The sequence below is a fragment of the Salminus brasiliensis genome, chromosome 14 (assembly GCF_030463535.1).
Source record: "Salminus brasiliensis chromosome 14, fSalBra1.hap2, whole genome shotgun sequence".
NCBI classification, from domain to species: Eukaryota; Metazoa; Chordata; class Actinopteri; order Characiformes; family Bryconidae; genus Salminus; species Salminus brasiliensis.
Genome location: NC_132891.1, coordinates 35,364,989 through 35,378,852, shown reverse-complemented (window position 1 = coordinate 35,378,852; position 13,864 = coordinate 35,364,989). Strand labels below are relative to the sequence as shown.

Genomic DNA, 13,864 nt, shown 5'->3' with positions numbered 1-13,864 from the left:
ATAAAAACAATTACATTCCCTGAAATCCTGACTTCTTTTTCAGTGTTTATATATATTTTAAATATTGCTTATGTCAAAATACATTGCTTAGATGGCCATGGTTCACAACTAAACATTTAAAATAGAGAGGTCACCTTACATTTCTAAGTTAACAGTAGAAATGAGGGATTTTTGGTGATTAGCTAAACATAAAAACCTTTTTAGTGGGATCAGCATTACTTACAAGACAAATACAGACACATTACAAATACTAGTTTAATAAGAGTTAACCCCTTAACACTCCAATACACTGAGGTGTATTACCCAGTAACTACAGGGACTACTGTACAAACTGGTGGGGCATGAGAGCTTGTAATTACATTTCTGGCCTGCCGGCGGTCCATGGGCCTTTTTAAGGGGGTTAAAAACTGTATTTTGGGACTTTGGTTACATTCCTGTAGAGCTGGTGATCATTCCAGACTTGTGCATGTTCTCGAGACTCTGTAAGGCAGAACATAGAACCAAACAATCAGACCTGAGTTGATCTGGTCATTGTTGGAGACATATTGGGTCGAAGAGTAGAGTATTATGGTCTCCAAATTGACTTGTCTTTAGTAGAGTCTAAGAAATTTTAAGAATTTTTTTATCTATTTAAACTAGTGAAGCTCTTCTGGAAGTCGCTCTGGAGAAGAGCCTCTGCTAAACGGCGTCAACGTCCAGGACCGGGATTCAGAACTGCTGTTAGTGTTTATTTTCAGTCATATTCTTGTTTAAATGGATTATGGACGTGCTAGGTGAAGTAAAGCAGCAAAGGAAAGAATCTTACTTTAGTATGACGTCTGGATCCTCCAATAGAGAAGAGAGCAGCTTTTCTCCTGATTGTCCTGCTTCATTGTGATCCAAATCCAGCTCTCTGAGATGGGAGGGGTTTGATTTCAGAGCTGAAGCCAGAGCAGCGCAGCCCTCTTCTGTAATGTTGCAGTCAAACAGTCTGTGGAGAAAACAACTGCAATTTCAGAAAGTGTTACAATATGCTGCTATCGGACAAAGGTGTGAAAAGTCTTCACATTCACTCCTCAGGTTGAAGTGAGTGGAGATACGAGGGTTTAAAAGACTTCTATAGAAGCTGAAGTATCAACTGAAGCTTTTTACTCCAGTAAAAGTGTAAAAATACTGGTTTCAAAATGACTTCAAGTAGAAAAGTAAAAGTAATGGAAGGAAAACAAAGGCCGAAAGCTTAGGCCGCACCACAGGGGTCTATAGCGCACTGTTTTTAAAATGTAAGGAGGAGAAAGTTCAGATAATTGAGGGAAAATGTGACAAGTATTAAAAAGTCTGAAAGTGGGAAAGCGAGCACAAACAAGTACATACTCCAGCTTCTCCAGCTTACAGCTAGGTTCCTCCAACAAACAAGATAGCTGCTTCACTCCTAAATCTCCTAGTTTATTCATCCCCAGATTCAGCTCTCTTAGGTGAGAGGGGTTCGATTTCAGAGCTCCAACCAGAACAGCACAGCCTTCATGCGTTAGATTGCAGTTACAGAGCCTGTAGATAGAATGAGATATTAAGAGATTAGCAACACAAACTGAGCAATGACAAAGTGAAAGTGAAAGTGAAAGTGATTCTCGAACCCCAGCGTCTCCAGTTTACAGTGTGGCTTTTCCAGTCCTTCACACAGCAGCTTCACTCCGGAGTCCTGCAGATTATTATTGGCCAAGTTCAGCTCTATTAGATGTGAGAAATTGGAGGCGAGAGTAAAAGCCAGCGTTAAGCAGCTCTTCTCTGTGATCCGACAGCCACAAAGTCTGGAAGAGAAATGATGTGGGAATATTTTCATCTCACAGAGACACTTTGAACATTTGAGAATCTGGAATTGAACCCGTAATGTGAAGCGTTCATTTTTACCTCAGTCTCTGCAGCTTACACTGTGGATTCTCCAGTCCAGCAGAGAGCAGCTTCACCCCTGAATCATGCAGATTATTAGTACTCAGGTCCAGCTGTCTCACGCTTGAGTTCGAGCTGAGAGCTGAAGCCAGAAGTGCACAGCTCTGCTCTGTGAGATTACAACCATTCAGGCTGGGGAAGAAATGTGAAATGTTGGCATAATTTACTGCAACAAGAGGAATCAATCACATGTAGGAAATATTTCATATATATATATATATATATATATATATATATATATATAAAGAGAGAAAAAAAGAGAAAAAAGAGACCACCCTACATGATCCGTTTCTCTGCTTTTACTATTTATAGGCAGTGTGTTTAAGGGAAATTAGAATTGGTGTTGTATTTCATAAACCATGGACAACATTTCCCCTGGATTCCAAACACAAATATTACTATTTAGAGCATTTTTTTATTTGCAGAAATGACAACTGCTCAAAAGAGCTGCTCAAATAATGCAAAGACATGATGATAATCATTATAATGTAAATAAGTTATTATTCCGATTTAAACACAGTGCTAATAACTGAACTCATTCAGAAATCACTATGCTGAAATAATTATGACTGTCAATCACAGCTCTCATGGCTCGGCCGGCTCTCCACTAGTCTTTCACATTGCTGTTGGGACTTTATGCCATTCATAGTCTGCAGATTCAGCAAACTCAGCTCTGTTTGATGAAATGTCTGGAATAGAATGGCTGTCAGACACGTAGAGATGAAATTTAAGAAAAAAAATTAAGTGGCCTCTTAATATTTTTCCATATATATATTTTTATATATATACAGATTTAAGTATTCTAAATGTAGACTTCTAAACTAATTGTTATGGTGTGTTGAGCTTGGAGACAGACAGGTGTTTTATTAAAACAAGGCAAACTAAACAAAGCAAACAGACTACCTAAAGAAACACAAACTGTGAAAACAATCCAAACACTAAAACTAACAAACTAAACAAACAGAAGCAGAAACAAACAAACCAAACAAACCCACCAATGCATTTACGTCTGTCTCCAAGCTCAACATACCATAACAATTAGTTTAGAAGTCTACATTTTAATTATTAATCAATTAATTTACTACTATAACTTGATATAACTATATATATATATATATATATATGAATATACTCACTTCGCTGTCCTGGATGCTTTGACCACCGGCAATAGTTTCTTGAAACATTCCTCTGAAGGGTCATAATTACAAAGGTTAAACTCGTCCAGTTCCTCCTCTGAATTCAACAGCACAAACACCAAAGCTGACCACTGAGCTGGAGTGAGGCTGGCCGGAGAGAGGCTGGCATTACTGAGACGATTCTTGGCCCTTCGGCTTAGGTACACTTGGACTTCCTGCTCCAGAGAATGATCGTTCAGTTCGTTCAGGCAGTGGAACAGGTTGATGGATTTCTCTGGAGAGGAGATTTCTCGGATCACTTTCTTGATGTACTTGGCGGTTTCTTCTTTGTGTGATCGGTGTCCGGTCTGTATCTGCAGGCCAGTTAGGAGAGTCTGATTGGACTCCAGCGAGAGACCCAGAAGGAAGCGGAGGAAAAGGTCCAGGTGTCCGTTCTCACTTTGTAAGCTCTTGTCCACTGCTTTCTTGAGAAGATCAGACATTGCTGGTTTGTGGATGGAACTTAAAAACCCAGGGATTTTCTTGTCAAAGTCTTTTCTGCTGCTGCTGATGATGAACGAGAGGAGCACATACAGAGCAGCTAGAAACTCCTGAATGCTCAGGTGCACAAAACTGAACACTCTCCCCATTTGCAAGCCAATCTCTTCTCGGAACATTTGGGTGCACAGCCCCGAGTACACCGACATTTCTCTAGCATCAATGTCGCACTCGCTCAGGTCTTCCTCATAGAAGACCAGGTTGCCTTTTTCCAGCTGCTCGTAAGCCAGTTTCCCCAACGCCAGAACGCTCTCTTGAATTTGATCTGCATCAGGTTTGTAGGTGCCATGGTATCTCTGAGTCCGTTGGGTCATCTGAAAGTTCACGAAGTGACTGAACATCTGAGTCAGAGTCTTGGGCATCTCTCCACTCTTTGCTTGACTCAACACCTTCTCTAGAACCGTGGCTGCAATCCAACAGAAGACCGGGATGTGGCACATAACGTAGAGGCTTCTGAAGGACTTCATATGTGCGATGATTCTGTTGGCCAGGCTGCGGTCACTGATCCTCCGTCTGAAGTACTCCTCTTTCTGGAGGTCACTGAACCCTCGCACCTCTGTCACCAGGTCCACGCACTGAGGAGGGATCTGGCCGCATGCTGCTGGTCGAGAGGTTATCCATAGAAGAGCAGAGGGAAGCAGGTTCCCCTGGATGAGGTTCGTCAGTAGCACGTCCACGGAGGTTCTCTTTGCGACGTTACACACTCTCGGGTTGTTGTGGAAATCCAGAGGAAGACGACTTTCATCCAGGCCATCAAAAATAAATAAGATTTTAAAGGCGTCACAGCCTGTCAATGCCAAGTCAGCCATTTCTGGGAAAAAGTGTCGGAGAAGGTCCTTCAGACTGAACGCTTTCCCCCTTAATATATTTAACTCCCTGAAAGGAAGTGGAAATATGAAGTGCACATCCTTATTCGCGACTCCTTCAGACCAGTCCAGGATGAACTTTTGCACTGAGACGGTTTTCCCAATTCCAGCAATTCCTTTGGTCAGCACCGTGCGGATGGACTTGTCTTGTCCAGGAAAGGCTTTAAATATTTTGTTCACATTCATGGCAGTGTTCTCTTTCTCTACTTTCCTGGATATTTCCTCAACCTGCCTCATTTCATGGTCATATCTGACCTCGTCACACCCGCCTTCCGTGAGGTAGAGGTCTGTGTAGATCTCATTAAGAAGTGTTGAGTTTTGTTGCTTTGCAGTTCCTTCTCTAATGCTTTGATATGTCTTTTTAAGGTTTGACTTGAACTTCTGCAGATACCATGGTGTCATTTCTAAGAAGAAAAAAAAATCCTTACATTTACGGCATTTAGCTGACGATCTTATCCAGAGCAACTTGCAATGTTACTCATGTTACAGGCCAATGTCGTGTTAGGAGTCTTGCCCAGGGACTCTTTATTGGTGTAGCACCAAGAGCCCTTCCAGCTTCAAGTACGGCTCGGCTCGACCCACCATCCTTTAAGATCCACGGAAGACGAGCGTCCAGACTTTTTTCTGTCCTGCACCAAAGTGGTGGACAAACTTCCCCTGTGTGTCCGAACAGCAGAGTCCAACACTCGCTGTCTTCAAACCCAGACTGATGACCCTCCTCTTCCGAGAGTACTCAGGCGAAGAGAAGAGTATTATGGTCTCCATATTGACTTATTGTGTTTAGTAGAGTCTAAGATTAGAGGAGCTTTAAATTTTAGTGTATTTAAACTAGCTGAGGTTCTTCTTCAGTAAACAGTGAAGCACTTTTGTAAATCGCTCTGGAGAAGAGCTTCTGCTAACTGCCGTAAATATAAATGTAGAGCAGCAAAGTCACCCAGACCCGGAATCGATGTTGTCAAAGTGAACTTTAACATCATCCTTAGAGCTGTGAACTAATGAAACAGTTGATTCTTACTTGATTGTAAAACTGTAGCCAGGTTTACATGATCCATTTCCCTCAGGACATGCAGCGTAATTTTCAGCGCCCCTTCCCTGACAACCTGAACATCCTCATTCAGCACCTCTTCTGCAGAGGAATCCGGACTCAGCAGGTTCTTGAATCTCATCAGCTCATTCTTCACCAGAGACATGGCTCTTTCCTCAGCCTTCTGATCATCCATCAGTTCATTACAAACAGAAAATCCAATCAGTAGTTAGAATATTGAGAAATTACAGCACAATAAAATTTATTAAATTAAAATAACCTAAAATTAAACCGGCTTAGAAGAGCCTTGAACATACCTTGAATATATGATCCAAAGTGTTGGCTCTAGAGAGTGCTGACCTCTTCCATTGGATACTGTCGATAATCAGATTAAAACATCCATTTATGTCTGCACAAAACACCATCAAAACTCCGAATAGGCTTTTCCACATGTTTACATTCTTATTGCTGCCTTTTTTTAAAGCAGATCTCATAACAGCCAGTTGTTTATATATAAATCAATGTTTTTACTGATATATTTTCTATATTTCACTTGTTGTAAATGTAAGCACTGTTGGATTGCTCATTAATTTTGTTGCAAAACAATAAAATAATCTTGACTTAGCTTATCTTATTTGGTGCACTAAATTTTTTTTAAATCTAGAACTGATTAATGTTTATTGACATTTGGTTTAGGCATTTTAGGCTGGGGTCAATCAGCTGTGGTGGGAAATGGTTTGAAAACAGCAAAATGTATATTTAAATAGATACAGTGTCCTTGAATACTCAGTTACACATACACACACATTAATATTTTTTGTGTGTATGTATAAAAAAGAAAAAATATATATATACATACACTCATACTAACATATATGTGTAAACATAAATTGTAAACATAATATATATTATATATATACACCAATATATAAATATTTTTCTTTTTTTATACATATATATTTGTGTATGTATGTAATATATATATATATATATATATATATATATATATATACACATACATACACACATAATTTTATACATACTATATATTTTATATATCTATATATACACACACTAACATATATATATATATATATATATATATATATATATATATATAATTTTCTTTTGTATACATATATATATATATATGTGTGTGTGTGTGTGTGTGTGTATGTATGTATGTAATATATCCCTAGTAATTTATATAGCAATATAAAACAAGTTAACAGGTTATGTTAGTAAATAATTTATTTAAGTATTGACTATGTAGACTTTTAAGTGAGCATAAACAAATGCAGGAGTTTAATTACAGCAAGGAAAACTACACAAAGCAAACAGACTACCAAAAGAAACATAGACTGGGAAAATTAATATGTATATATTCAACTGAGCCACGTGCTTGAGAGAGATGAAACAGAGCCTCTAATAATCAGATTAAAGTTTAATGAATTGATCTAGGTGTTAAGGCAGTCAGTTATATGTTTCCTATCACTTTGAACAATACCTTCGATCAGCCTGATCATCTCCGCTTCTGAAGTTGTATGGACAGTCTATAGACTGGTCACTTTTCATAGATAAAGAGCTGAAATTGGATCGTTTTCTTTGAATCAGCCTGGAAAACACAATAAATATGGGGGGAGAGAGTTAGTGATGTAGCTGAATGATGTAGAGAAATATAGTGTATGAATATTACTGGTGTTTTCAATGTTCATCTAAACCAATCTTACCTTAAGCCAGCAGACGTGTCTCCCTCTCCGTGGTCGTCTGGACCATCCATGGAATGTCCACTTTTGGATAAAAGTGACTCTCTGTGAATATATATATATATAGTCATTAGTAGCTATATATATATCATTAAAGCAAGGAAACTACACAAAGCAAACAGACTACCAAAAGAAACACAGACTGGGAAAATTAACCAAACAAACCCACCAAGCACTAAAACTAACAAAGAAAACAAACAAACAAACACTGAAACCTAAAGACACAAGCAAACAGACCAAGCTAACAAACCGCAAACTGCCATGGAAACAGACCTGTTAACATACACAAGACCAGACAAGGGAAGGCTGAAACAAAGGGGTACTGATACACAGACTAACAAGGGGGCGTGGCTAGAGAGGAGGCACAGATGGGAACACTAATGAACAGGAGGGGCTTGAACTGCCAAGACATAAACTGAGCCACGTGCTTGAGAGAGACGAAACAGAGCCACTAAAAATCATATTCAAGTTTAATGAATTGATCTAGGTGTTAAGACTTTAAGACATTTCATTTTCTTATACGTTTCCAATCACTTTGAACAATACCTTCGATCAGCCTGATCATCTCCGCTTCTGAAGTTGTATGGACAGTCTATAGACTGGTCACTCTTCATAGATAAAGAGCTGAAATTGGATCGTTTTCTTTGAATCAGCCTGGAAAACACAATAAATATGGGGGGAGAGAGTTAGTGATGTAGCTGAATGATGTAGAGAAATATAGTGTATGAATATTACTGGTGTTTTCAATGTTCATCTAAACCAATCTTACCTTAAGCCAGCAGACGTGTCTCCCTCTCCGTGGTCGTCTGGACCATCCATGGAATGTCCACTTTTGGATAAAAGTGACTCTGGCCTCTCTCTGTGAATCAGATTATTAGTTCTATTACATGTGTTATTACAAAAAAACACTCTGAAAGGTCCAAAAGCACTAAGTTTCAAATCAATATTTTTTGTGTACATATATTATTATTATTATTATTATTATTATTATGATTATGATTATGATTATGATTATTATTTTACTGCTGAAATAAATATTATATATTAAAGTGGTAAAAATAAATATTGTGTTTTATTTTTGAACTGAAAGGAAAAGATTTGACCATATAGGATGTATAAATATATATAGCTATAGTCATTAGTAGTTATTGACTTGTGTCTAGTAGTGTCTTAACTTGGAGGTATATATATATATATATATATATATATATATATATATATATATATATATATATATATATATATATATATATATATGTATTTTTTTAACCTCCAGTCAGTCAGGATGTTTTCCTGTTGGAGGTCGTCCGGCTCATCCACGTTCTGATCGCTCCTCATGGACAAATATGACTCCTTTTTCGCTCTATGAATCAGACTGTGAGGTGGTGAAGAAAGCAGTGGATGAAGGTTACTGTTGCTAGTGGGCACAATGCATTGTAAACAGTGTCCTCAATTAACTGGTAACCATGGCTACATTTTTTTACTATTAACAATGAATCAATTCAATTAATCAGAAATTGTTTGCTTTTATTTGTTATTTTTTGGTAAATAGAAAGTTTACCTCTGATCAACTTGAGAGTCTGTTTCTTTGAAGCTCATGGGGTGATCTAAAGACTGACCCATCACAGCTACATAGCTGGATGTAGACGAGTCTGATATCTTTCTGTAAATCACATTAGGTAACACAGTTACTGTTTCTGAGGACTTATTATTTATGATATGATGTTATTTATCATTTTTGACCTTCCTTTTCTTAAAGAGCTCAGTTTAATTCTTAATATACAGTGTATATACATACAGCATAATAAACAAATCTGATATTCATCAGGTTATTCTGAAATTGTGAATCCCATTAAATTGGTCCATTGTTGGTCAGTACATCCACACACTCTATATAAATGCATGTATTGTTTATTATTTTAACCCTTAGCCTATTTAGTTTGCTATGTTTGACCGATGCCTTAAATTGTGCTCTCAAAATGAAATTTTTTTTAAATTGCAATTATTTTAATTAGATAATCCATAATTCGATAATTTATTTGGTAATTTAAACATGGGTGTTCAGAATTTTACATATGATTGTATCTAACTGTGTGTGTTTCTTGTGTATAACATTAGCATGAATTCAAACATTAATGCAGCAAGATAAAATTCTTGTTTATAAAAAACTAGTGATTTATGAGCTATACAGGTTTGATATATTGAGTTCTCCTTAATGCTTCGCAGCCTTTATGAAGATTTGCTCAATTCCAACAAATACAAACCTGATTTTATTTAAGGATTGAGGGACTGACTAGACACGTTTTTAAAAACTACAGTTATTTTTAGACCTCATGTAGAAAGAAATTACTGAAAATGATGCGAATAATACATAAAACCATAATATTTGACTGTTTCAACTTATTTAAATTCATATTATTTGTATTCAATCTAATATTTGAGATTGATCGAAGTGGATAAAGTACTTAAAGTCCATAAAATTAGCTTTACATTTATAAGTTTGGTGCCTAAGACTTTGGTGCAGTACTGTATGACACCTGACTTTAATCTCATTGGTTTGTAATTAATGGTACTTTGGGAAAGTAGGAAAGGTGATGATTAGCAGATGTAGTGCTATTGATTGTACAACTACAAACATTTCCCAATCATACACATCAATTCTCTCACCTCACAAGTTTGTAAGAAGCTTCTTCTTCAGACACGTTTACTTGCGAGGACATCCTTTCTGCTGAAGTCTGCTGAACAGGTCCTTAAATACAGGACATGAGAGTTTATGTTTCCTCAGAATCAGAATCAGAAATACTTTATTGACCCCAAATTGCAGTTGCAAACATTTTTATAAGAATAAACCCTTCTAAATAAACACTCCATAAATAAACACTTTACAAATATACACTGTATAAATAAATAATCGATAAATAAACATTTAATAAAATAAACTATAAATTAAAAATAACTATAAATTATAAATAAACACTCTAGAATAAACACTATAACTAAACTACAAAATAAGCACTCTCTAAAATACTTTATATATAAACTCTCTAAACTAAACACTCTATAAACTAAATACTCTATAAACTAAATAAATAAACACTCTATTAAATCAATTCTTTAAATAAACACTATAAAATAAACACTTTATAGAATAAACACTACAAATAAACTCTATAAAACAAGCACTCTCCAAAATACTATAAATAAACACTCTATAAACTAAACACTCTATAAATAAACTCTATAAATAAAATGATTAGAGAATTAGAGATTATTCTCTAGTGTTAATAATGTTAACTATGACTGCAGACACTAGAGAGTTCTTTCTTTCAGGCTGAAATACTGAAATACTCACTGTGTTGTAACGTGGTGGATGTGTCTCTCTTCTCAGAGCAGAGCTGAGTGTTCCTGGTACTGCTGTGAGTTCTGCTCTGAGTAAAACTGGCTCAGCCTGCTCTCCGGGAAGTTTACCGGAGGTGTCCGCCTCAGTCTCCGAAATACGTTTATACTTCCAGATCCAGAGAATGATGTACGATTCTGTCGCCCACACCTTCAAAACTGCATTACTGTCAGAATTAACATCAGTTTCATAGGCCCTAAAACAGAACCTGGTGGGACTCCACAACATATAAAAATTCAAACTGTTTTCAAAAACAAAATAATTTTTTTCTGCATTTGAATTAATAACAAAATAATAAACCTAATAAAACCTAAAAAGTTGGCTAAAGAGGTTAGTAAAAAAAAAAGCATACACATGAATTTCCACGGGTGGATAAATTAATAATTAATGATTTAGGTTGATATACCATAGTGAAGTTTCCTATACTGAACTAAATCACCAACTTCCTCATCCTTTACAAGACTGTACATTTCTGAACCAATCTTCATTTTCCTGAGAGCATTCTGAAGCTTTCTACAACATAGAGGGTCTATTTCCATTAGCCATGTAATGCCATGTAGTCTAGCGTACATTAGGCAAAAGTGTACACTGTCCAAAAAAAACCCTGCCCATCAAGTTAGCCTAAAACATGGCTATTATCTATCATGTGTGAGGGTTTCTTGGAATACTTAAATGATCACTAGAATACATGGAAAGTAACAGCTGCCGGTTATCTCAATGCTAACTAGCTTCAGTTCACAGATTTCAGGCCTCTTTAAATCTCAGCAATGCTTTTCTACTCCTCCGTCACGCAAGCAGGCAGCTACACGTTGGACTGGATTTCTGTTTTGCACTCTGGTGCTGGGAAATCACCAGTTTCTATTTTTAGATACTCGACACCTCTTGGTGTGTGTGTGTGTGTGTGTGTGTGTGTGTGTGTGTGTGTATGTGTGTCATAGCAGAGCATTGTGCAATGCAACTATATTTATGTCTATGCATTGTATTATACTAGATACTGCACTGTGTCTCTATCTTACTATTACTTATCCTGCTTTACTAATGGGGTAACCATGACTAGGCCTCTTCCTGCACACAGTCAGTCTAAACACACAGTGAATGTTTGATGGAACAATGTCCATAAATAGTAACAAAATAATTGTATTATTATATTATTATATTCATATTTTAATATATTTACACTCCTAAACTTTACACTGCAAAGTCAACCTAGTTAAAGATTGAACGTGTTAATGGTATTGGAGAGCAGCTAATCCCCACCAGGCCTTGTGACCATGGCTTTTCCAGTGCCAAAACATTAGAACTACTGCCAGGGAAAGTGAATAACACTGACGATCAGGTTAAGGCAGGTGAAGTTCTTGAAGTCAGCTCTTGAAGTTAGTGTTAGAACCAGGAAAAATCGGCAAGCATAAGAATCTGAGACCAGAGTACAATTGGGGAGCACAATTATTACAGAACTATCATCCAGACATGTGAAATGACCCCATTAGTTGACCTCCTGCTCTCTCCACAATTACACCTTTGCATTTCTTGAGGGCTTGGCAAGCCAAATCAAATTAATTCAAGCTAATTTCTGTATTTATACATATATTTAATCACTTTGATTTGAATTAAAATCAATGAATCAATAAAACAGGTCAAGTGCCAGCCGTCCTTCTTTACTTTCTGTACATCTTTGTTACGCAGGCAAGCAGTGAAAGGAAATATGTGTGTGAAATAAAGATGGAATTAAGGAAGGATGGTTGGCACTTCTTTTGCTCTTTGAGTGTCACCTTGTGGCATTTTCACAGTATGGCAGAGAATGCACCAGTAGGAGGCAGATGGAGTTTGTGCATCAGCTGTTCTCCAGGAGAGAAGGAAAATACGATGTTTATGGTTCTGGTTCAGTAATATTATCTGGTTTACTTCATTATCTTCATGAAATTGTTCAAAGCGTCATATTTATGCTGAGCACTCATGTTGAGCATTCGGATATGTGAAATAATATAACAAAGTTCAAAAAACAACTGATTTAATTTCTTAGTTTCGTTTATTTTTAGTCTCTGGGAGTCTGAGTTCACTAGCTAAGTAACAAAGATTCATTTGGGAGCACAATTATTACAGAACTGTCCTCCAGACATGTGAAGTGACCCCATTAGTTGACCTCCTGTTCTCTCCACAATTACACCTTTGCATTTCTTGAGGACCTGGCAAGTCAAATTCAAGCTAATTTCTTAACATAATGACAATGTCACTTTCTCAGACCCTTTTTAGCATATCTGTATATTTAATACGTATATTTAATCACTTTGATTTTTAATTAAAATCAATGAATCAATAAAACAGACCATTTTAATAAGACTGTTTGCTCACTTTTAATAGTTCAAACGTTTCCTTCCACAGCAAGCAAGCGTCTTAAACAGTAAAGCAGTCAAACCACATATCATTAGCCACATTTTAGCCACATTTTGTTGAAAAAAACTTATATTATATTGCAATAATATGCATACAACAGCATTACAATCCATGACATATTGATTGCTAAATTAACTGTCATTCATTGAAATATTAAAATTTATCATATCAAAGCATTAAGCTTATGCAACAATCTCAATAATATCTGCAAAAATAGATCTCTGGTTTTGCTACTTACATACATTCTAGCCAAAGCACAATATTAACACATAAAAATATGTATAAAAATATGTTTCTGAATTAGAAGTTTGTTCACTATATTATCAAGACCAGAGTATTTCAATGATGAACTGTACTATATACAGATGTTTTACACAATGAACATCAGCATAGGTGAAATTTCAGGATGTATCTGATCTCCACAGAGCTGTCGAGTGATCTTTCTAGCCACGACCTGATCAGTTATACAACCTGTAAGACAGAAAAACTAAGTTATTTAACGTTAAAGGCATTTTGCCATTGGATTTTGACCTGGCCATTTTTGCCTTTGTAGGCCAGCATCAGGGTTTTCAATCTGATGAGTGAAGCTACAGAAAGCCACTTCTTTTAAAAATCAATGGAGTTGTAGTTTATCATCTGTGTCAACGTATAAACTAATCAGTTTCCCAACTTTGGTCAATAGGTTTGAAGGCAGGTGGACATTAAAGGGCTTGAATTATCATGGCTCCACTTCTGCAAAAATAAGTCCTACAGAAATAATAATAGCCAACGTCATAAAATAATCACTGACGTCTTTTAAATAATACTGATAATGAAAGTGACGC

At 36.5% G+C, this 13,864-nt stretch overlaps 1 protein-coding gene across 1 annotated transcript; it reads right to left on the bottom strand.

The window, feature by feature from the left end:
* Positions 1–801: 801 nt before the first annotated feature.
* Positions 802–9,972, bottom strand: LOC140576605 (NACHT, LRR and PYD domains-containing protein 3-like). The gene is made up of 12 exons (XM_072696073.1): positions 9,920–9,972; positions 8,814–8,915; positions 8,523–8,627; positions 7,799–7,894; positions 6,994–7,101; positions 5,804–5,861; positions 5,478–5,670; positions 3,060–4,866; positions 1,885–2,055; positions 1,611–1,784; positions 1,351–1,524; positions 802–970 (listed from the first exon to the last, which is right to left on the bottom strand). Exons 1-12 carry the CDS (start codon positions 9,970–9,972, stop codon positions 802–804), a joined length of 3,210 nt encoding a protein of 1,069 aa, XP_072552174.1.
* Between the last annotated feature and the right edge of the window lie 3,892 nt (positions 9,973–13,864).

Excerpts from the sequence above, each read along its gene's own strand:
- LOC140576605 (XM_072696073.1), bottom strand. The coding sequence starts at position 9,972 with ATGTCCTCGCAAGTAAACGTGTCTGAAGAAGAAGCTTCTTACAAACTT. Across the intron at positions 7,895-8,522 it reads AACATCCTGACTGACTGGAG|AAAACGATCCAATTTCAGCT; the intron begins GTTAAAAAAATA and ends GCTGATTCAAAG. Across the intron at positions 4,867-5,477 it reads GGCTACAGTTTTACAATCAA|AAATGACACCATGGTATCTG; the intron begins GTAAGAATCAAC and ends TTTTCTTCTTAG.